Source organism: Mycteria americana, chromosome 3 (genome assembly GCF_035582795.1).
Source record: "Mycteria americana isolate JAX WOST 10 ecotype Jacksonville Zoo and Gardens chromosome 3, USCA_MyAme_1.0, whole genome shotgun sequence".
NCBI classification, from domain to species: Eukaryota; Metazoa; Chordata; class Aves; order Ciconiiformes; family Ciconiidae; genus Mycteria; species Mycteria americana.
In genome coordinates, this window is record NC_134367.1 from 47,342,449 (window position 1) to 47,368,187 (window position 25,739).

Genomic DNA, 25,739 nt, shown 5'->3' on the forward strand with positions numbered 1-25,739 from the left:
ATGTATGACTAAACAAGTAGTAAGGGCTCAATTTGGTTAGCTGAGTGTAGATACCTAATGCTATTTCAGATGCCTTGGATTACTTGCGGCATCCACAGAGAGTGACAGATACAACAGCATCATGTTTCACATCTGATAGCCCTCTGCAGATGGCGCACGTTCTTCTGGAGCTGAATGTAGAGGCCAGGTGAGATATTGCATATTAAATGGCACTAGATATCTGCGTGTAAGCAACTGAATCAAGGCCAAAGGTGTGCAATTTAGCTGGAAAAACTAAAATTAGGTGATGCTGTTTGGATATGTACAGAGTTCAATGCACAGAAGGCCTCTAAGCTCCCACTATAACTCACACACTTAGTAGAGCTCTAATAGAATCTGGATTTTGGTGAGTGACTCAGCTCACTCTAAGTAGATGAGCGCTTGAATCAATTGCCTGAGCATAATCCTCTAGTGCCATTTAGGATATTATAGGGTGCCCAAGACATCCTCCTTGGGCTAGTAGGGTGTGTTTGCATTAGCATTTTGGGACAAACTAGAAATGTGTTTCTGAGCTGAGTCTCTTATCAGCTCTGCTCCTCGTGTGTTGATGCACATTGCAGTGTCCTCAAGCATGGGAAGAGGATTTCTTTCCGCTGCAACTAACCTAGCAGATGCGATCCAGGAGTGTACCTGAAGTGCTCAGTAACTCGCATGTATTCAGTACATTGGACTACACTGGAGCTGTATAGTTCCCAAACAGGTACAGTGGGAACACTGTCCTCAGCACTGTTTCCTTCTACGGATCTCCTTGTACTGGACTGCACTACTTGCTAATGTATGCTTTCCACACATATGTAAGATTTAAAAGAGCTGGATAGTCTGGTGATTTCAAATGGGTTTAGGCAGTGCAGGCAGGTGAGTTAATCCCATCTCCTCTAACAGGAGCTTAGACACCTCCATTACCTGCAGAGACAATTACATTTAGGTGTCCTGTCCTAGAGGTGAATCCCACCAACATTTTCTTTTTCTTTTTTCAAACTGTTATGAAACAAGAACTTTAATAATCCTTTGCAACTTGTGGTAAGTGTGAATATCTGCATGTAGTTCCTTCAGACCCATGCATCATCTGCAGCTCCCACCTGCTTACTCATTCAACCAGAATCAGAATAAGCAAAGGTCTGTCTGTTACAGTGCACCCTAAACACACAGTGCGTGTTCAACCTGTTGTATTAATCCTTCTGCAAAAGCATTTCATGTTTTAAGCTTCTGTCACCACTAGAATGCTAAAGGGAGGTGCCTCCTCCAAACTGGATTTTATCTAGGAGAGGAATGCCAGCTGCATATAAATGGACCAATCCTTGTTTATACCAAGTCTGTTGCTTTAGGCAAGGCTTTCTATATGCTCCATCCTTTCAATGAGTTTCCCTAGAAATAAAAAAAATTGCATTGCCTTCTTTGTACAGTGCATTAACATGTAGTACTTCTGATATTTTCAGGATGCTGGAACTTTTGTTAACCAGAAGTGGTGGTGCTGTGGTTCTCTTCCTTTTTATATCTGTAAGCATTTTGGTGTTTTGGCTGGATTTGACAGTATGTCAAACTGAAGAATGGCTGATGTTGCATTGTAAGTATAATCCCTTGCTATGATCAATATTATGTGCTTCAGCTCCTCATTTTTTCTCCCAAGTCACTGGGCTTTTGAAAAATGCATTGATGCTGTGGGTGATTTTTTTTTTTCTCCCACTTTTTTAACGTGCGCAATTTTAGTTGACATGGCCTTTTCCTTTTTTGTCCGTTGCCCTTTAGCATCCATTCTAACAGGAATTACCATATGCTTTTCTGTATCTCTTCTAACCTGCACAGCAAAAAGGTTCTTACTGCAAAGCTTGGAGGGATTTTCAGTTTCCCCTTTCTTTTATCAATAATGATAAAAAAAGTTTATATAAAAATCACTTAGACAAATTTAGCATTTCGTATTAGGTGTAAAGCACACTTGGATGGATGGGTGGCTGCTTTTTACACCTGTGGCTTGGCTTTCTGGTTACAGAATTATCATACAGATTTTTTTTTTCTGCTCTCAGCATTAGTTCAGATTTTCTGGTGGAGATCTTTAGGATGTGGAAAAAAATATACACCGTTTGCTTGTGTTACCTTGCTTCAGAACTTACTACATAGGCTAGAATAGTGTTCATACCACAACATAGAGAGATGAGCTTAACAAATTCCTTCTGTGATAATTTATTGCCACTAATACGGAGAACTGTCTCTGAACAGGTGTGACTGTAGGGTTTACAGGTAGTGGAAAATATCTGTGGAGGAGGTAAAGGGAAGTCTACCTTAAATGGAGGGGTGGAGGCAAGACAAGGAAGTGATGATTTAAGAACCGGGTGCAGTAAATAAGCCTCTTCACAGCAAAGTGATGCCTGTTGGGCCGGTTCATCAAACTGTCTTAAAAATATCACTGTATAAAACTGTATTAAAACTGTAATAAAACTGTATTACAAATATCAGCCTCTTTTTCTTGAGCAAGGGAGGAACATAGGAATTTGGATTCAGGCTGTGATGTGCTAGAGATGATGCACACAGGATACTTTCTTCTCTTTGTAAATACCTCCCAGAACTAGAAAATCGGAATTACAAAACTTTATTTAAATGCAGCCTATTCAGTGAATGTTCAAGTCTTATACTAGGCTCTGGGATGGAGGCTGATGACTGAGACTTCTTGAAGTTTCCTTCAGGATGACCATCTAGAGGTGGTCTCTAGAAGCAAACTAATAATGAGGAAGAGGAATTTTGGGTCAGCAGCATAGAACCCTATTTAATCTGGGTGGAATTAGGGCCTACAAAGATTCAATTTCCAACAGAAAAGAAAGACCTGCAGTACTGAAGATGGCTTCATGGTGCCACTGTGATACATTCAGGACCTGGACTAGAACCAAAGCTTTAAGTAAGGTTCTAAATAACAGATTGTATTGTAAGAGATCCTTAGGAAGAGATGGGGGATGGTTGTACATACCCAAACCTCCTCTAGCTCCTGCTAAGTACTGCTGCAATGCCACTATCAGATTAGGACAGGGTAACATGGAAAGGGTGAAGTCACAAAGTCAGACTTAAATACATCTCCATACACAAGATGGGCATGTTTTTTGCTGCTCTTTCCAAGTTTTGGAAGAAGTATCATACCTGAGCAGGCAGGCACTAGCTGTAGCTGCTCCCAGAAGGGGGGAAAAAAAAAAAGAAAAACCTGCTTGTGAACTGTAATGAGAAACTTAACATTAAAAATTTCTGTATGTGTTGTCAATTTGCTCATTTATCCATAACGGTGATAATTACATCACCAAAGTATTTATCTTTTTTTTTTAATTCTGTGTTTGATTTTCATACTTCTGTTACACCGCTTTTCTCACTTTGCACCATTAGATATCACTGGATTGAACATATTGATTGTTCCTGCTAAGCAGCTGTTTCAAATGCATCAGAATTCCTTCTTTCAGAATTTTTCAGATAAATACTGATTCTAATCAATTTGCTTAAATTCATTCTATATTACTTCAGACTTTGTCTTCATGAATCCAGTACTTCTGTTAAAAAAAAAAAAGTTTCAAATATGTTATTTAGAAATGTCACCAAACTATTTCTAAAAACAATTAACATGCTAGGAAATTAAATACAATATTTCCAAACCAAAGTACAAATGGTACAAATGACATTACAGAAACTCTTTAATTGATTAATACAGAATACTGAAGCTATTGTCTGCCACTCTGCAGTTAGACTGTTTTGTGATGTGCATTTACAAAGCAACAAGAGCTAGCGTCACTATGTTGGTATGTTGTTTGACTGTGGCATAGCTTTTTTTTCCTAATTAATTAAAATTGTTGAGGGACAATATATTGCTTCAGCCAAGAATTTTCCCAAAGAAAGGACTTAATTTCTGTGAAAATTTACTTGCAGATTAGAGAAAACAATTCTCTTAAGAATGGGTGTAGGACTAAGTAAATGTGTGTGCATAACCAAACTTTTGCCTACCAATTTGAAAAAAAAAAAATCTGTTTGCTGTGTGACACAACACCATATTATATTGGATATAGTCTAAAAGGCAAAGAAGGCAGTTGTCATCTAGCAGGCTGTAAATATAGTGACAACTTTTTCTATTATTGGCCCATTTTGTTAGGCAATAAAGTCAACCTATAATAATAAAATATAAAATTTTTAACATCATCAGGTGATGTGAAGTTCTCTGAAAACACTCCACTACAGGATTATTATTTTAAAAACTTTGCTCACCATTTAGAGGTGCCGGATAGATATGAAATAAATTAATGTTTAACTATTGACCCTTTGAAACCAGCCAGCCTTCTCTTTGCTGCAATGTAGCATTGCCAGCAGGTCGAGGGAGGTGATCAGCACTGCTGAGGCCACACCTGGAGTACCGTGTCCAGTTCTGGGCTCCCCAGTACAAGAGAGGCACAGATGTACTGGAAAGAGTCCAGTGAAGGGCAATGAAGATGATGAAGGGACTGGAGCATCTCTCGCATGAGGAAAGGCTGAGAGAGCTGGGACTGTTCAGCCTGGAGAAGAGAAGGCTCAGGGGGATCTCATCAATGTGTATAAATACCTGAAAGCAGGGTGTAAAGAAGAGGGAGCCAGGCTCCTTTCAGTGGTGCCCAGTGGCAGGACCAGAGGCCATGGGCACAAACTGAAACACAGGAGGTTCCCTCTGAACATCAGGAAACACTTTTTTTACTGTGAGGGTGACCAAACACTGGCACAAGATTGCCCAGGGAGGTTGTGGAGTCTCCATCCTTGGAGATATTAAAAAGCTGTGTGGACATAGTCCTGAGCAAGCAGCTCTAGGTGGCCCTGCTTGACGAGAGGCATTAGACCCGATGACCTCCAGAAGTCCCTTCCAACCTCAACCATGCTGTGATTCTACCTGGGTGCAGCACCACCAGTGTAATTTTTCCCTGGGAAGCTTCCAGGCAACAACTCCGCTGTGTTCTTTCATCTGGTGAAACACAACGGAAATGATAGCAAAATGATCCTTCAGAGAGGTAATGCTTATCAGCTAAATGCAAGGCTGAACAAGTTCAAGTATTAATATTCAGTTTAAGGTCTAGTCTATCTGAATGAAGATGTGTGAGAAGTTTTTGCAGTATGTTGCCTCCAAGTACTCGCTCAGCATCTTGAATCCCCTTAAGGCTGAGAAGAGGACTGACCTCAGGATGTGTAGATCGAGGTACCCAGTCTAATCACCATATTGTGCAGAAAGATGCTGCTACCTTCTCCCTTTGGATTTATGTCTTGCAGATGGAAGTGCCTCCATAGGACTATCACTGAGCTGGGCATCTCAGACACTACCTATCGCCTGGCGGAACTCTTCCTTGCTCAGCAAGCCGTCTGCTGTAAACCCTGTTTTTGGAGCCTCACTCTCCCCTATTTACAGAATGTAGTTGTCCACTTTAGCACCGAACCCTAGACCAGGACACCTGATTTTATGTGCTTTAGTCCTTCAAAATTCGGGAAAAAACAGTAAAGAAATTGTGAATATGTAATATATATGTATGGTGTGTGTATATATATGTACATACATGTAAAGGGTAAACTTTAATTATGATTTATATAAATTGCATCATTGCTATACTGGAAATATTTTATACTATTTGGCATGCCTTTATAACAAGATTTACTGCATATATAATTAATATAAATTTGTGAAATTTTTCCTTTAGATTATCACCTTCAAAATACAGTATGTGTAAGAGGAGGATTTTGTTACTATATATCTCATATTTTACACTAAAAAATCTAATGCAAAACATTCTTATGGACTTACTTTTATTAGACATGAAATATAACACATCCATCAATATTTTCCGCAGTTCTTAGGTCAAATTTTGTATTTTCCCCTATAAATTAAAAAAGTTGACTATTCAAACTACATTACTACATAGGCTACAGAACACTTTTCAAAATGAAGACTATAGCCCTAAATTTGCACAAATTACAATATCTTTTAGTCTTTTATTTTGATGTGTCAAAAGTCAATTAACAATATGACTTCCGAAAGAAGAAAGATGAAACAAGAAAAGACAAATCTTCATAAAGGAGTAAGGCCACTGTGGCTAACTCTGTATGTGTTACCAGAGTCAATACAGTAGTCACGTTCAATTTCCGAGTTGTCTTGAGGTTTGAAGTTGGCTCCACTAAGGCAAACGCATTTTTGTATGTCCAGAATGACCAGATGTCTTATCTGCAAGACCAGTTCTTTTAAATGGACTTTTCAGATCACCTTACTTCAGAGCCAGGCGACTCATAGCATCAAGACACCTCTGTTGTGACTCGTGCTGAAGTACTAGCCGGTATAATGTTCAGGTAAATATCGTACTGTTGGTCCATGCCAAGGTAACTGTCACTCATGAGATACAACGTGTAGATACACCTACAATGTAAAAAGCAGAATCATTAGTTTGGAAATTAGGTCTTGACTACTTGGAAAAGATAATCACTAAGAGAACTTAATTTTTAAATTTTACATACTTCCCAGGAGTTTCAGGAGTATAAAAAGCAACAGAAACAGTATTTCGATTCCTGACATATCCAGTTCTCTTCAGGGCGATGAGTTCTTTTTTATCAACTTCTCCCAATATCAAAAACCATCCTTCATCTTTAACTTTGGGGAATCGAGGAGCCACTGCTTTGCTGTCTTGCTTTCCCTGTTGTGGAAAAGAAACAGTTTAGTAAAACCAGAAATCACCTTTCCAAAATGCCTTTCTTCCTTGAATGACAAACACCTCAAAAACACATTGTCGTCAATTTTTACATAAGATGATAATTTAGCCAGACTAAAATATTTTTATTTCTTTCCAGACGAAGGGTTTAAAAAAAAAAAATAAAATCACAGTCCACAGAGAAAAACCCAGAATATGCCATACTATTCCACTTACTTTGTAAGCTATTAAAACTTGAATGGAAATACTGTTCCCTTTTTGTAATTTCATCTGATGTATTCCAAATGCTGTTCTCTGCAGAAGGGTTAATTGTAAACCTTGTGTCTTTATATTAATCTTGAACAATATTGTTTAGCATTCTTTAAAGACAAACCAAGCACTCGAAGTCTTTATTTGAGGTTGATATAGCAAAAGGAAAGATTATGTCAGTGATTCTTTAAGACTGTGACTTTGCTGCTGAAAGCTGAAGATATAATGATGCACACTCAGTCAGCATTCATTTCGTGTTCTGTAGATGGAAAGGTTTTACTGAAGATTTATACAGAAGAAAAAGCACCACCATAGCAATGAAGCTTCAGAAACAGTTTGATCCAGCTGTTTCTTACAAAAGAGGGATCAAATTCTAGGAGAGGTTTATAAAACAGTGATGACTGCATGAAATGCTCCTGCTCCCTTGTTTTCTGTGGCTTCTGGTTAGGAAAAGTCTCTGTCAGTAACTGGCACAGCAAATAGAACGACTTAGGGAGGAGCTTTGACCCTTTTTCCTTCCTACAAATGAGACAGTCTCCCCTTGAAGCTATGGAGAACCTGCTGTAGTCAGGACAAGAAGTCTTTTGGAAAAGAAGAATACTTTTCAAATATAATTCTTTAACTAATGTAAGTTAACTTCAGGATTTACCAACAGAACATATGTATCTCCGCTATTATTTTTATCAAAATGAAGTTGTCTTAAGATCTCAGAACTAACATCTAAAACTGTTCTCTGCTTATATCTTGAACTCTTCTTCGTATCTTAACAAAAATGCTGGTAATTATCATTCTTAGTGGTTTGAAATGTTAGAGAAATTCATTAGCAAAATTATAATCATGGTGGTCCATATGCCACTAATGGTATGCAAATGACAAAAACCCCGCATCTATGAGTAAGTGATAGCTACAGTGTCAGCAGTGCCTGATTTGAATGCAGGAGGCATGGTCTTAACTCTTCCAAGAGCCGACAAGCAGGTACAGTGAGTTACTGCTGCTATGGGCAGAGCAGTTGGAAACCTGTGGAGCTGCTGGTGTTTCTGGCTTGGCGCATGAAGACTTGCTGAGGGCCCAGCGAGGTGACCAGCCCAAGAGGAAATGGGATCCGCTTTAACTGGGCAAAGGGGTGGGACTGAAATTTGGGTGTGGAAAAGAATTGTATGTAGAAGTTGTTCTAGGAGCTGTTCAAAAAAGCTTCAAAAATTACTTCAGTAGAAGTAAAATATGAGGACAAGATCCTCAGTAAAGGCCTGAGGATGTGTTACGAGTAGAGAGCTACTGATAGGTGTGGGTCTGCTGTGCAGTTTGGAGGTACATGGGAATATAATAGGGAAGCTTATAAACTGGTTTGGGGGAGCAGGATATGCAAAAGTACAAGTGGTGGGAGTCTGGGGCAGGCGAGTACTTAAATACTGCCTGTGAAGCTACCTTCTCTACTGTCACTGCTTAGCGAACCCAAGCATATGAACTTTATGAGTTTCTGGTTTGTAAAAAATAATGAGAGATTTTTTTTCATTGACTTGACTTGGGCTAGGATTTTACCTTAGGAGGCTATTTACTATCCTATTGCAACCTGAAAAAACCTTTGCTTCATTACTAACACGGAAAAGGCTTTGAAAGTGTTTATAATTTACATAATACTTAAACCATGAAAAACCCTGTTATGCTGTGTAAAGCATTATTGATAATGTAAATGCATTATTGGAAACTTGTGCACTTGGGAAGGAAATGATAAATTAATCTACCTGATAGCCCATCTGGGTTCTCTGCAGATTTATTTGGAGCACATACTCTTGATCAGCATGCAATTTGATCCATCTTTTGTCATCTCGCGTGTCTGCTGCCAAAGAAGGAACAGGCACTTCGTTCTGTGGCTGAACTGGGTCATCCCAACAGCCCTTAATGCTCAGGCTGACGTTTAGAATTGGCAAACGGGACAAGAAATTCCAAGCCTGTAGAAAAAAACAGATCCCTGGGGATTACCAGACAATCTGTACAATTCCGCCCATTGTCACTGTAACAATAACAATTCAATGTGCAGTCGACATATTTATTCTATACTAATAATATTTTATTATGTATTAGAATATCATATATAATCGTAAGACTCTCAATCATAAGCATAAAAGACTTTTCATTAACCTCTTACTCTACTTTCTTCTAAGCAAATAAAACAAACGTGAGACTCCTCAAGCACGTTATACATGCCTCACTGAGATTACTGATGTCTGAACACAGGAAAAATTCCTTACTGCTCCCGATTAAAGTATTTTTTCCCTATAAGCCACTTAAAAACTAGTATAATTAAGTTTTAAGTTAAACTTCCTTAGCATAATCCATAAAGAACAAGTCACTGCAGTGCTAATTAGCAATGGGCAAACCTCAGAGAGTTCAGAGGATCAGTTCAGATAATTAACCAAAAGTTCAACTGCATATCCAAAGTTATCCCTAGGTTTTTTTTAAAGGTTTTCTTGCATCGATCTTCACGAACCCTCCTTCTTGCAGTCCTCCTGAGGAATCGTAAGTCTCTGGTTTCTCATGAACTGCAACAGGCCCTCAACTTTCTCTCATCCTTGTGCAGAGAACAGTTGTTAGCGGCGTACAATTTGTGTAGCTGAACATGCCGCTCTCTTCAACCTTAAAGAGGCATCCTGAAAATGCAGCCCTATGTATCTCTCATTTTGGTCTCCATCAGACAAGGCAAAGCAGCTCTGAGAAGCTGTGACAAAAATGGAAGGGAGTAATGCAGGCTTTCATTTAGTAAAAAGAAAATCAGCATCTTCACTCAATGAAATGTGTTAGGAAGAAGAAATGGAAAAATGGGCTGTGGAATGGAGGCAGTGGTTTGTGGCCTCACTATAGCTGAAAAAGATAGATGAGGCTGGCACTGGAAGAAAAACAAACAAAAAACCAAGAACCACCCTCTGCCCTGCCCTCCTTCCCCTCCACCCCCAAAACAAAATAGGAATCAGCGCTTCACCCACGTTTTCAAACACCACATATGAAAAGCTAGAGGGTGGGAAGGAGAAGAAGGAAAGAAGAATATTGATCTTGGTAAAGAGCCAGCAAATGTCAAAATGGGAACTTGCGGGAATGAAGAGGGTAGCCGTAGTCGCATGGGCAATACTGGCATGGAACAGAAATGTTTTATCTGGAAAAACTAAAGTACATTTTATTTTTCATGCATTGGTTTGACCATCTTGTGTTTCAACAAAATCTATTTTCATTTAGATTGTACTCGATGTGTCTCTGATTACTTTTTCTGTGCTGGAAGGCATAGAGCCCTAATAAAAGCTCAGTTCGCTTTTTGGAGACATCATTGCCATGATTCATACTGACAATAATGGTAAATATTAATACGTAATTAGGGATACAGCAGCCAGGGTAAGCAGACCTAAGATCGCACTGCTGTAGGAAAAGGTGGGGCCGTCCCTCTCTCCAGCATCCTCCTCGCCAGCTCGCTGTCCCCCGCTCCATCCCCGATATGTTGGCACTACCATGCTGTGATTGCGCAGCTAGATGGATCAGCTTGCTAATCATTTTGGTGACAGCATGAACCTAGATCAGCTTAAAGCTGCTTGTGGAAGCATATTCTCTAATCCTGTGAGTACTCTGAATAAGCATGAACCTTCAGTGCCACTGAAAGAAGTGGTCCAGCCTCCTCCCCTGCTGGCACAAGTATTCACGTAGCCACTTGGCTACAGGCCATTTTGACTGTCAGCGCGAGGGTTGATACGATCCCTCCTCCCCTCGTCCCCAGATGCTTGTTCCCACCTCCTCGCCCGAACCAGCCACAGCGTTTGTGCAGCTGTGCAGTGAGCTAGGTCAGGAGAGGTGAAAATGGCATGGGGAGGGCAGGACTGCCCATTTCGGCTGCAGCGCAGACTTATGTCGGATTAAAATGGCTGCATTACCAGAGCCTGGCTGAACTAAATGAGAAAACTGATTTAGGCTAAAACTAATCTCTCTCTGTCTTCCCTCTTCTGTGTGCTGCAGGAACAGCTGTGTCTGTTCAATGGAGAAGGTGGGGAGGGCCAGCTGTGAGCACGCGGGAACTGCAGTGTAAAAGCAGGGGACACCGATGAATTGCACTGATGTTCTTCATCGTGCCCTAGCTAAGAAAGGACAGCAAAATTATAACAGAAAATAAACAGCTAGAACGTTAAGGGAAAAGATTTCCCTCTGTGTCCCAACTCTGGAAGGCAAAAGGGGGAAAAAAAGGCAGCACCTTGAAGAAGGAGAAAAAACACCACAGACATTCTTAATTAATTAGTTGTTGCCAGGATTTTGCTACATTTAACACACAAGACACTACTAAAATCACCTCCAGCAGATCACACTGGGTGAGACAACTTGAGTAGAAACACCTTAACTGGCAAATGATTTTCTGTTTAATGTAAAGGTTTTCAAGACAAAGCTTACTGTGGGAACGGTACAGACCTACTGTGTGAGACCCTCCGTGCACCCAAGCAGTGCACTTCTGCTGCGTTCAGTAGAGGCACCCTGATGTCGACCAACCCAGTAATCACCCCTGTGGTTATACTTTACATATCATTTACCTGGAAAACTTTTATGTGTACTATCTCAGAGGACAAGAGCTGTTACAATTATGTTAGAACAAAGTTTAATTTCAGCAGAGATCATAATGTATTAACTCCTTTAGTGGTATTAACTGTCACTCTGTTGAAGGCTATGATTTGGTCTGGTTTATATCGTACAACCCCAACATATTCTGTTTGTCAAAGGCTGTTGTGTCCTCATGTAGCTTTTACAGTGCAAACAAAACCAAGTAACTCTGAGTAACTCTCTAATTAGATAAGAAAGTAGTTGTAATATGTCATTCTCCAGGCCTTGCGTATTTGAAAATTATAGGCAAAGTTAGTACTGCTTGATCATTGATACAGTATGGACAGCAGGCTGCCTTTTTATCATCCACGCAACATGGAGAAAATGAAGAAATGCTTTTCTTACTGAGGAAAAAAGTCAAGTAGTAGCAGCTGAAAATTAAAAAGAAGATTATAGGAACACAGATACTTCCAGAGGAAGAGCAGCTAATACTACAGCAGGGATAATATTTTTTTCAATCTTGAGGTTTCTTTTTTCTCTTTCAATACCATAAATATCAGCTTAGTATTTTAAAAGGTGGCTAATGCCTAAGTGACTTAGAAACTGAAAAAGATTTGTTAAAGAAATATGATTCAGAATGAATCACTTGAAACAAACATCGAGCTTAGGCCAAAGATCAGAGTTACAGTCTCAATAGTTTTTGAATTTCGGCTGTCAGCTTTTAAAGCCCCGCTGACTTTCAATGAGGTTTAGGATTGTAACTAACTTTTGGAAAATTAAACTCAGGCTCCCATGTCACTTTTAGGTATTTCTTGACAATTTTACTGTTTTTTGCTGTATAGGATGACACAAACACATATTATCTCCTTTTAAATATATCAAGATGCCCAATGTGTGCATGTACATATATACTATATATATATTTACCTACCAAACCCATAGATTCAAATCATAATCACATAAGAAATTCTTCCTGAACCTTTGATAACATCATTAGCATTTTTCCCAATAACCCGTCTCCCCAGGACTCAGCCTAATATTCCAAATCCATGAGCAGCTTCAAGAGCTGCTATTTAAAAATTAATTACCAATCTGCTTAAAAGACATTTTCTTCTTTCCAAATGTGAAATTTCTTCCTTTTCCTGTCTGCCTCAAATTTATGTAAAGCTCAAGCTGTTTTTACCAGTTTCATGCTAGTAACAGGTTTAAGGTATAGGTTCAATGTACTGTGAGTAAAAGGTTTGTTAGGAAAACAATGTTTTTCGCAATTTAGTGGTGTATTTACCACTTTATGTGACTTTGTTCAGGTTGGGTGCCAGAATGCTAGGCTTAAACTCTGTAATCTTATATTCTTTCATTATAGAAAATGTATCATAAAGATGCATTATTTATTGAAGAATTTTTCTCTTGGTTGGCCCCTGTCTAAGTGTGCATTGAAGGACTTGATGTATGAAGGCACTCAACAGGCAGTCTCAATATGAATTTTAATTCTCTACAATGTATTACAATAGTTTTTTTTCTGAAAAAAAAAATGCCGTAAAGAGTATAAAATGCTGGTATAAATGTTCCACATTTGCAATGACCTGCATAATACAGTCATGGCTTTGCTATACCCAGTATGGCCATTCCCAACTCACGGCAATGAAACTTTCTCCTTGTATGATGCTACGGCATTATGTTTTTCCCTCTTATATGCATCTGTATTTACAAACATAGATATATAGAGGCATAGAGTCGTTCACAGTGTGAACGTACACACCACATACACACAAGCTATTTTTGAAGAAACTGCTAAGACATTTCAATACCAGCCAAACATATTTATCTGAGGATTAATCTTCATCTATTGAATCAGACGAGAACACTGCCATGCATACAATTATTTAATTAGCAGCCAAATCCTCTGCCAGTCAGCAGCCGTTCCAGGCATACTGATGGGGCAGTAGATGCAAATCTCACAGTAGTACTGCTTTTTCTCATTACTACTGCAATTAGCACTTAAATTGATGCTTTAAACATACTAATTTCTGGAATAATTCAGGATTTGTATGTTACCTGGGATCGCCTCACTGCAGAGACGACACCAGATTGCTACGCAAATTGAAGCACTTTTGAGCCAAATAACCATCATCATATCAGACAGAGCCAATTTGCATTTGCTTTTAAAGATAACAGAATGGCAATTTATGCAAATAAATTAAGTAAGTTTACTTCTGAGTTCTCCCTGAACTAATTATAACAATGTTCTAATTTTTTATCGCATCTGAAAGTTAGACTGAAATCAATGTGTATTATGTTAGAAATCTGTTGTTAAAGGAAGCCTTGTTTTGATGCCAATACATTTTCTTAATTCAAAATTTTGATGTTAACTTAGTTACAAATGCAGATGTCTGTTATAGACATTTAAATACTTTTCTTCTTGTTTGCATACCAGTAAAAGGTTTAACTGAAGCTGAACAGTCAAACACAGGACATATTGCTGTGCTTTTAAATATTCAAATAAAAAACATTTGAAGTATAGCTTTTGAAGTTTTCATCTTTTGTACATTCATTTGAAATCAATAGGCTTAGCATGTGATGAATACTATGGAATATTGCTGCCCTTTGCTGGAAATGGCTTGAAAACCAAACTGAAAATAAGAGTCCAGCAGCCTCAACATTTTGAGATAGTATTTTTTCTTCCCCCCTGTGAAGGGTGAAAATTTAATCTGCTTTTTCTGTTTCAAATAGGAAATGAGTGCTGGATCTTTTACTAAGGGTATTGTCAGAAGAAAATGGTGTTTGACAGACCACTTCAGAAACCAGCTACGATGACATTTGCAATGCATGTATTCCTAGTGCATAGCTGGCTATGAAAAGGTGGATAACACTCAGCAGATTGAATGACCTAGAGAAGCATCTTTAGAGCAAAGACATGTGGTAATATCAGCCATAAACCAGACTCTCTTACTGGTTAGCAGGGAATAAGTGAAAATAATATTAAGAAAACAGGCAGAGAAGAAACCCTGTAAAGCTGGCAGTACCTTGCAATTAGAGCAATGAACGTGTTGCACTTTATACAGAACATCACATGATATTTGCTGAAGGGAAGTGAAGAGAGGATTTCTTTTCCCAACTACTCTTCCTTTCCAATCACATTGGTAATGACTGCGGATAGAAAGTATTACCTGTGAAATGTGTGCTGTTTGCAATTCACTGTCCACAATGGAAGCAAAAACATTCTCTTTTCCTTCGCAGGCAGCCATTAGTTCGGGAAGACACTCGATAGGTCCTTGGTAACCTCCGTGCGCGCTCTTCCTTTTGCCTTGGCTCCACTTCCTGATACAGACAGCAAAGCATATGCCCAGGGAGGGAAAGCAAACATTTGTTTTCAGTTGTTTTGGTGGTAAAACTTCATACTGGTTTCTGCTGTTAAATGCTGGTCATTTATTTTTGGGTAGCATTAATTACTGCATCATCTAGGCACCTACAGAGCTTAGCATTATCTAGGCACCTACAGAGCTTAGCATTATCTATGACATTAAGATGGATACTAATGTATTTTTATAATGGATGAAAATAAAGAGATAATTAATACACAGAGTTAGATTTGTTAGGACTTGGAACCCTTCCAGTGATCTCTTGTTAATTTGTCTGGAATCATGGTTCTCAAAATAATCTGTGGGGGTTAATTAATCAATGAATATTGAAAACAGAAACAGAAACTCCATTTGGGAAAGCATCACTGTGAAAGAATGAGTTCTGCTTCTGGTGCATTAATGAACATTCTCGGGCACAACGATGGCATTCAAACACGATCAGCAGTCAGAGGCGGAATGAAATTGCAAACCTGCAAATGCTTAGAAGAATTACGTACCGAAAAAGGTAAAGGTGTTGTAGCTCTATATTGGGCAAAGTAAGCAGGGAAGAGTCATGTATCCATCTACCCTGAACCACCATCTGCACCAGATTGGTTATATTCAGAGCAGTCACCAGCCAGCCATGATGTGCTGCAACATCCAGCATTGCCTAATCAAATGAGACATATAAAAAAAAGAGAATGCGGGTATAACTGTGTAGCTGGTTCATACAAGTAAAAACATTTATTTAATATTTAACATAGAGGAATTTCTAGGCCTTCAACATAGGAATTTACTTCAACCTCTACTGATGGCAGTAGGCACCTTTTGAATTAACCTTGAAAAAAGAGGGATTAAATCCTGCATCACCATCATCAGCAACTCTTACCCTTGAGAAAAGGTAATTCACACCATGTTTTTGGGGGTGAGAGCAGAAGGTGGGATCTTTTCCTTACAAATAACCTCTCTTTTACATAATCCAACTCAGAAAGGAATAAGTCTCAAAGTTTACTGTAAAGGAAGAAGTTACAACTAACTGCAGCATTGGTTTGTATTTTGACATGAGAGCTTTGCCAGAATTGCATATTTATTCAAAAATCCTTGAACTATTTAAGAACAACAACATATTTACACTTGTTAAAAAATTCATACTAAAGCCACTTACCAGTAGCAGTTATTATTCTCATTTTAAGCTACGGACTTAAAAAATCTCTTGAATTGGACCAGATAAAACCCCTAAAATTTAGATTAATGAGCATTTTTGAGGTTTTGTTCAACACTGACACCTAACTTGAAATCTTGAAGAAAGATTACAAAATAGCTAATAGTTTACTTAGGGTGAGTAAGAGCAGTCAGCAAGAACACGGCTTTCACCCTTGGTGTTGTAAACAGCTGATTGTCTTGAGAATGAGGGATGCTTGGCTGTCTCTCTTTTGGCATCTCTATCCTGAATCTGAAAAGTTTTCCCAAAGTACATAAAAAACCCAAGCAAACAAAAAAACCCCCATCCAGCTACACATCACACTTGGAAGTGTTAACGATCATCCTGCCTTCCACGTCTGGTGAGCTTCTGTTCCATTTCTACTTACTATGTTTTAGGCAATACAAGGTGTACTGTGAGTATCAGTAGCATAAAGATCCAAATCTGCAAAATTCATTATGGATTGTGCATTGCGAGTGGCCCTACTGACATGAAAAAAGTGTTATGCTTGCTCTTTTCCTGACTGGACTTCAATTCTGTTTGGTTAGTCTGAAAGAGGAGAGTTCTTCCAACGGAGAAAGGATCAAACGTGAGCTTTTGGTTTCAACACAATTTTTTTTAATAGGAAAGGCAGTTATTTGAATATATAACTTTTCAGCCTGTCTAGAGTACATTAAAACAATTATTATGATTTACAGAAGCATTTCAGCTGGTGAAGAAAATTATGCTATAATATGTTAGTTATCTTGCTTATTTTGTTGTTTAGTACCATTACAATCACAATAAAGTGTGGGTCTTCATATTAGAACACTCTAATTCAGTAGAAAGTCATGTATTTAAAAGTGGTTTGCCATGTAGGAAATTTGGAGTTTGATTAAAATACTAGAAAATGTTTTTTAAGAAAGCAAGAAAAGAGTCTGGTATATTGAGCAGTTTCAACACTTCCTTAAATACCATCTTCCTAATGTTAGGAGAGCTGTAGTTTGATTTTTAGGACTAGGCTTAAGATGTTTCCATGGGTTTTTGTTTTAAAGACAAATGATATTGTTTGATACTTCCTTAGACAGCAGATACCTGCATCATTTTAACTTATTTTCCAGCCACTAGTGTAATGAGGAGAAGCTGTCTATGTAAGTCTTTACATTTAATCAAATGTTTTACAGACAAACAAAAGGCAGCATTTACTTAAGGCAAACTAAACAGTGAAATCTTCTTTAAACAAAGGAGTTGTTTACACACGCAGAGCTATTTCAATTAAATTACACTGATTCTGGAGAAATACTGAGTTTAAAGACACAAGTTAGTTTCAGTCCTGGCCGGTCACACAGTTTATTTTAGCAGTTTACAATGCAATTTCAACAGGTTTTATTCCAGATCGGGGTGATAAGATCAGTGACACTTAGAAAAATATTTGAAGTGTTACCCTGTATTACACAAACGTTGTCTCATTTCTCATGAATTGTGGATAAAGTGCCTTTCAGCTAATAAAGATCTAGATTTAACATTTAACTTGCCTTTTTTGAAGGAAGAGCCATAGCACCTTGAAACACCCTAATAACATTCCTAGTGACCCTAGAAATAGTACCTCACAGCCCAACGTCAATGGTTTTCTTTTTCTGTCTTTTCACTTGGCTTGCCAAGGTGATTCCCAGGTATGATTCTTTTTACCCAACAGAAAATAAAATTATGTTAGAAGTCACATTTGAAAGGAGCAGCTTCATGGCCTGTAGATTTGTGTGTTGGTTCACATGATTTTTAGTCAGATAAAGAGGGAATTGTTCTCAGCACATATCAGAGTGAAGTCTGTCTTTTAAACTTACAGGGCGAGTCGCTCTTTACCTGCTTCCACATTTTAAAATATATTGAAGCCTACACATACGGTACAGTCCGTGTATCTGAGCGTGTTGCTCAGACAGTATGGTGTCTCTCTCCTATTCTCCACGACCTGATTCTTGTTCATTCCTTTCTGCTGTTCTGACGTAGCCCGAAACACCATGTTCTGCAATGACGAGACTGCTGTATATACATGAAGAATAATGGGTGCATAGATATCCTATTTTCCATGAGCAGCAAGAAGAATACAGTAAGTTGTATTTTAAGTCAGCATGAAGCAGTAGTATTTTCATAAAATGCTTCTGAGGATACATGCATAACACTGTTTTCATTGTTTTCTTTCTTTTTTTTTTTTTTTTAAATCTATTCCCCTACCCCCACCCCTTTTAACAGAGGTTTTAAAAGGGGAAAAGGAAGAGAGAAGACGTAAGAGAAAGATAAATCTAAAACAAGCTATACACTGAAATTAACTGGAGGATCCTTTCAACCTAGAAAATCTCCTAGAAATTGATAGAGGCCTACAGATAGATATCCCGTAGGGAGTAAGGAAAGCCTGTGTGTGTGAGACTCTGTGTTCCACATTGTTATAATGAATCCACATGGCAAATCCTCTTTTCCTCCTTATTTTCTGCTTCTTCACCCATAGAATTTATTCACAGCATCTCTATCTGGATGTGAAATCCAAGACAGTGACATTGTGAAAAAGTCAGAACAATGGTAAAGTTGGCTTGTTTCATCTGCTGCCTTGGAAACCCGCACACGTTTCATTTTCCGCTAAGTGTAAAACACACAGATGCTTGATACTTAAATGGTTATTGAAATTCCTGCAAATACTCAAGGTAACAAATTGAGTCATTCCCCTATCCCCAAATTAGCTATACAAAATGTAGCAACTAAATAAAATAATATAAAAGACAAAAGAAAAAATGCTAAGTATTTAATATTTATGTTAGCTGATGAATAACATTTAGTTTCTCTAGTTTCTCCAGTTGCTGCTCCTTTGGTTTGTTGTTGTTGTTTTTAGCTACAAACCAGCATAATTTTCTAGAAATTTGTGGCTTCTTAACGTTAACTCTTATTTGGCAAAGAAGTAAGTAATTTCTAAATATCTTATAGTTGATAAGATTGGAACCGATTAAGAATATTATTCTAAACTGAGAAACGGCACAAATTGGTTATCTGCCTTTCTAGCCTCAGAATTTCATGCCAACACAGGACAATTTCATCATGGAGAAAAAAATGAAGAGAAGAGGACACTGAATGCAAGAAGTGAAACAACAAAACTATAAAGATGCTTTTACTTACAGAAAAAACATACAAATATTTTTTGGTAAACCAACAAGTTAAAAAAAGAAAAGTCCTAAGCCCACCACTTTTTAACCTAAAGTAGAAAAGATGGGGTAAATAGATGGAGCCAAGAGAAATATTGCCTGTTATAATGAAAAATATGTTTACCATCATCTTCTTTGGGCCTCTTCCTGCACTTATGAGAATAAAAGCAGAGGCCTATACTGAGATGGGTTTTAATAAAGAATCAGGCGTTAGTTTTTAAGCCTTTCGAGTGTCATACTTGGACAACCACAAAGTAATAATAGCAATTAGTGACACAACCTTTAACATTTGGTCTGTCACTATCAAAAATAGCTTGGCTTGTACCAACATGGGAAGCAACAAGCTATAAACCATGGCAGGGGTAGGACAAAAATGCTGATACTCAATAACTGATTGATGTAAGGGTACCTGTCAGGTATGGCAAAAATTTTCATTTTGATGATATTCAGAATTGAATGTCAAAATGTTTGGAACAAAATCCTGCTATTTCTTTCTGCATTCCAGGAGTGCATTAATACGAAACTCTCAGCAGCTATTATCAGGTTTCCATCATCTCATTTTCAGGAGCAGTGGTTGGTTACCCTTAAGTACCAAATTATTTAAACTGATCAAATTGTACCTTTCTGGTCTAACATGAAGCTGAGATTTTACAGTCTGTCTCTTTTTAGCCAAAGTTACTACCCATGCTTGGAATTTAAATTATGGTTTGTAATTCCCTACCTTGAGGGGAAGCAAAGATGGAGGCAGGATGTGGGAGAGGTGAGTGTGTGGCACATCACTGATAGCAAAACCTTGATAGCAAAACACACTGATAGCAAAACATTGCTTTTCTCTGGTGTTTTGAAGCACTCTGAATATGTGCTCAAATAACAGATACTAAATCATTCCATAATGAACATATTCACCCCACTCATCCCCCGCCCACTTAGGAGATTTGTCTAGCAACTGAAATACCTTTTATTTTAGGAATTTTTTGCAAAGTTTTAACACTATTTTTGGTATTACTTTCACATCCTTCATCTGAAAGCCAGATATTCTGGATCACTCTTGTACGACTGGGTAGGTGGCAGGGGAACAGAGACTGTACAACTAGCAGAATTTCTGACCTACTCAAATGACTTAAACAGCTTTTTTCCTTTAAGATAAGTAATTGAAGTGTTAAAATGAAACAGCTTTCATCTTATTAACAAAGACTGCATACTGCTTGGAATAATTTCTTCTTCTGTTTGAAGTCATCTGTCATATAACTCTGAATATACCAAGCATTTCTACTTAAATACTGCAAATATAAATGTAATTGTAAACACTGTAAATATAAATGTCAATATTTTGTGGCTAAATTATATTTAAGGAAAGTGGCAATGAAGCTAAATGAACAATGATAACTGCTCTGGATACAGAGGCTAGCTAAGGAGACTAAGGTAATGTAAGAAGTGCCATTGTGGCTGAGAATTGCATCTGTGAATACTCAGCTAAAAGTCGGCTGCCTACAGTGATGCCATTGGTGGTAATGACTTGGTGGATGGGGGCTGAAACTTCAGGAGTACTCACAGTGAGCTACATAGCTCAAATTTCTCCACTCTTAAAAGATTAATTTTATTTTTTGTATCAGTGCTTCACAGATGATGACACTTTCTTGAGCGCCTTCATTCGGGAAATTGAAGGTTGGTACACTAATGTATACAGCCCACCATGCAGAATGACATTCACCTTAGACTTGGAAGTTTATGTAAAGTAAATCCAACGCATTCTCAGCCAAACAAATACAAGCCTTATTCTGCAGTGATGCTTTAAGGAAGGAAACAATAATTTAAAAGAAATAAACTTTGTAAGACTAAAATACTTTAAACTGTTATTGCACAGTTACATCAAAAGGCAGAGTTAAGGCTGGGTGGGTTTTGTACCCATTTTTGTACCTGAATTTATTGTGTGTAGTATTCCAATGTCAAATAATCAAAATATCCCCACTCTTGTCTTCACTGCATGCTAATATAAGTTCTGTTGTCTAGGACTAGACTTCAGTTAGAAATAAGAGTTTAAATCCATAGATCTATTAAAATCATTAGAATGGTGCCTAATTACAGCTGTTTAGGACTACAGAGTTTGTATGACAAATACTTATAGATAACAACATGCAAAAGTGTATGCATTTTACCCATTTTCCTGAAAACTATGAATTCAGAATAATAATAAATCTTTTTTGCACATGCTTCAAATGTAGGAAGCCTTCCAATATGTAATATTATATTATGATCCACATGTGACTTGAGATCATACTAATAGAAGTAAAATATTTTTTCAGATGTTAAAGCATGCCATGTACTATAAGTTTCATGTTTTTATATAAATCATGATTACGATTCTTCAATTATATACCCTGGAAACAACAACTGACTTAAAAAGTTGGAATTTATTTGAAGAAGTCTTACAGAGGGTTTTAAGGTTTTGTATGTATGTATACTACTTTTTTTGTATGTATGCTACCTTTTGTATGTTACATATTGGTAAAACAGGTATCTACAGAACCTTTGCACTTCAGAGATCTAGTCCAAGATTACTTTTTAGAAATGTATTAATTTGGGGAGGGGGAGGAGTTCTTTCAGCTCAATTAAATCAGACTCATACAGCTGTATAGTTTCAGCCTACAGACACCCCCCCCTTGTACTTTATCAGAGATAGAGTGAATAAGATGTAATTAATCCTATTCAGGAGGCACTCCTTTTATACTGCCCTCTGCATCCCCCTTCCCTTCGCTTTTTTTACAAGCATATTCAGCTCCCTCTTCCATATGCTCTGCTACCCCCTACGAGAGACTAATTCTTCATTCTCCCATCATCATAAAGGTCTCACTGATGTATGCAAATTACGACCTTCCTAGCTGCTTTGCAAGATTCCTATCCCTGTATTCATCCTTTAGCCTCCATAGTAACATTATTAGTACGATCAGAATCAGGGAAAGGACAAATCACTTACTGTCTACGTTTAGTGAAGTGCAACCCTTAGGTTCTTACTGATTTTTTTTTTTGGGATAGTATTACAGAGATAAAAGCAGCTATGGAATGTGATACCAGCAATATAAACTTGCTAGGGCATAACCCAACATGTTCAGAACTTGTTGAGTCCCAATATCCAATTTATTTTCAAATTAGTAATTAATATATTCATACCCTCTACTATGCTAGTGAACTGTAAATACAATAAAATGTTTTTGAGAAAAAATCTCTTGGCATGAAATCCCAGTTTCCTAAACATAAACAATGTCTTAAAGATGGAATTTGTTCCAAATCTTACGCAAATCTACGAAACTCATGAAAATATACAGCATCTTTCTCATAATAAATCTGCCCTCTTTAAAGTCAGTTTCAAAGTAGTAATGTAATATTTTGTCAATAATTACAAAATTTTGAGTGCATTCAGAAGAATCCTTTTCAACAGCAACAGTTATTCCCAGTAACTTTCTCCTGAACTTTTAGCCCCATAAGGTTAGCATTCAGGAAGCTCAGCTGCTGTCTAACAAACTTAATTAATCAAAAAGTCATTTCCGAGCTGTAACTATGAGTAAAAGTGCTTCAAGTGTGCTAGCAAGCCTACAAGTTAATCAAAATGCTAATGCAGTACAAATTAAAGTTGTGATTAACATTTCACAGTAGCTGCTTAAGTGAATTGATCACACAAATGGGTTAAGCATTACTCATTTCCTCCAGCCCCAACTGGGAAAAGGTTTGCCATGGGTGGGGGAGGGATTATATATACGCAGCACCAAATGATCATTAAACTGTCACCGAGATGCTTCCATACACTAGTTCACCAATTATCCATAGCAAGCAACAACTCCAACACCACTGCCACAAAGGTAACCCTCCCTTCTCCCACATATATACTTACAAAACACAAGCAGGCAGCAAGTAATTCCACCTCAACATTTCCCATGCCCAGGTACTTTCACTACAAAGCTATCCATTGCTGCATAGCATGTATAAATGAGCATTACTGTCCACTATATGTGCTACAAGTTTTTTGATTATTCTATTATTTCCACCCTCCTAATGTGGAATAATAGCTATCCAACCATGAAAGCAGCCAGTATTTAAGTAAAATTGCAAACAAGGTGCTATCACTGGCATATCACCGCATACGCAAAGAATACGTGTAGTAGCTAAAGACATATGGCCTCTGCTCTTCACTTGCTTCTGAATAATCCTCTGCATTCTCAAGTTAATTTGATTCTCTTCCCTTCCTTCAGTAAAGCTGCCCATTTATTGATAGTTGCCAATACACCCATTAAACAAAGCAATTCTCTCTCTCCCTGGGCACTTCTGGACAAATCTTACACACACAACTGTACAATAGGCCATTCCTCTAACTCCCACCACCTTGCAGCAAGTAATCGGCACACCTGCACTAACAACAGACAACATATGAGCTCAAAACACCCTTAGGATCTTTAAGACTTCTCCATTTCCTCATAGGCAGGAAAACAAATGGTCCAAGAGATACGGCTCCCCAAGTCAATAGGTACAGTGGCTGTTATGAACTGAGGAGGGTTTGGGGAGGATGGGAAGTCCAGAGCTGAGGGACATTTGCATTCTTTCAGTCCGGGAACTGCAGCTCGGTCACCTCTGCTCTTTGCAGCTGTGCTGATATGGTCAGAAAGCACCTTTTGTGTGAGGAGCAGTAGATACGGCTCCTACCATCGGCCAGAACAGTCTGCAGTCCAGTAGAGTAAGCATTTAGTACATAAGCTAGCTCTTAAAAGCTGAATTGGGCAGCATATTTGTGCAATATTTGATGACTCTGAACATGTACCACAAAGATGATTCTCATAAGCAGAACTGTAGCAAAAGCTGCAATTTAAATGACCAGAAACAACTTCTTTACTTTAATTTAGAATGGGTAAAGCAGTGTTACGCACATCATTGTCCACCTAAGGAAATGCAGTGCTTAACCCAAAGAGTTTTTTATTTCCTGTCAAAATTAGATTCTCTGGAGGAGTAACACGATGGGGAAAGGCAGGCTGTCAGTGACAGTGCTACAAGGTCCTCGTTTCAGGGATGTGCACATTTCCCGTGCAAACTAGTCTTTACTCTGCTGTTTGGAATCTGACTTCATGTCCATCTTCTCAGTGCACAGGTACCTTGCTGAGATGCGTTTAACACATCCATAGGTAAACACTTCTCAAAGGCTAAGGCTGAGCTCCATGGCAGTTCTGCTCCTGGCAATATTAAAATATTTTATCAACGATTATACTACAAGTGGAGGCTTGTGGCCAATCCCAATGCAAAGCCAGCAACTGTCCCATTATTTCCTAGAAGAGACTGCCCTGCTGAATCTGAGACTGATGGTATTACTGCCTCAATTATCCATTTCAATTAATGCAAATATACACGATAGTCTTAGAACAGCAGAGTAAGAACTGATCGCTGAATACACAGTCACAAAATATAAGGCTTGACAAAAGAAGTAAAAAAGAGATTAGATTTAGTCTGTTTCACATATTCTTAAATAAGAGATAGGAAAAAAGGTGGGGTATTGTTTTTACAATAATAATTATATTCTATAAAAATATTAGACAAATCATTTCATTAGAATTTTTATTCTTTGATGTTCTTCTGCAAGAAGTGGAGAAGTGTTTGATTTTGAGCAGCTACTGGAGTGCTCAGCACCATCTTACTGATACCTCTATCTTTTCTTAGTAAAAATAATGCAGACAGAGTGCTAGGCTCAAAGAGAATATGCAGTCTACTGTAACTGTATTAGAGGTAACAGAGGCAAATAAAAATTAAATGACTTGCCCAAGATCACATAGGAAGTCATGGCAGATTTTCTGAGCCATGGGAACCTTCTGTGCTTTATCTACGAGAGCCTGTCACTGATAACAAACTTGTTAGTTTTTGACTTGAGCTTTTCAATGTAGAGCAGGGACATTCCTTCAGTCTAGTCAATGCCTCAGTGGCCATCCATTACAGAGATGGGTGTGGGAGCAGATTGGCATTCACCTTCCAGAAGGTTACATATTGCTACGCCCTGTATTTCTGCAGTAAAAGGGAAAGAATTCTGTATTTCATACTGGGTAAACAGATACTAAATTTTATCTTGCTATAACGAACTCCATCTATACCTAACGAATGTTAACTATAGGAAAACTGTAACAATATATTTCTTCCATTTTCTATGTTAACAATTACATTCCTTTATTGAGCCAGCACGACGACTCCTCAAATTCTGTTAAATGCTTATGACTTCTATCTTTCATCATAAGTACAGAGGAACAGAATTCTAACATAAACCCAAAGCTTCTAAGACATCTCAGGAAAATTAATTTAAGAGTGATTGCATAAATGTTTTTATTAGAAGAGAATGGAATCTTACCTGAAATCATCAGCTACATTTATCTATCTGATGCCGTTAACATAGTTTTCTGACTGACTATTAACGCTACTCAGCCTAAAGCCACTAGCGATGAAAGAGGCCTAGAGGACGTTGGAGGAATAGGTGGGAGGATGCAACGGGTGG

General features: G+C 38.0%; 1 protein-coding gene across 2 annotated transcripts in view; it reads right to left on the reverse strand.

The window, feature by feature from the left end:
* Positions 1-5,794: 5,794 nt before the first annotated feature.
* The window catches only part of ASCC3 (activating signal cointegrator 1 complex subunit 3), a 289,617-nt gene continuing 269,672 nt past the window's right edge, over positions 5,795-25,739 (reverse strand). For both annotated transcript variants that reach the window (XM_075498453.1, XM_075498452.1), the window contains exons 38-42: positions 15,379-15,530; positions 14,690-14,840; positions 8,702-8,908; positions 6,520-6,695; positions 5,795-6,421 (exon numbers count right to left, since the gene is read on the reverse strand). In XM_075498453.1, the coding sequence (XP_075354568.1) occupies positions 6,301-6,421; positions 6,520-6,695; positions 8,702-8,908; positions 14,690-14,840; positions 15,379-15,530 (807 nt within the window). In that variant the 3' untranslated portion in view covers positions 5,795-6,300. The remainder of the gene's footprint in view (positions 6,422-6,519; positions 6,696-8,701; positions 8,909-14,689; positions 14,841-15,378; positions 15,531-25,739) is intronic.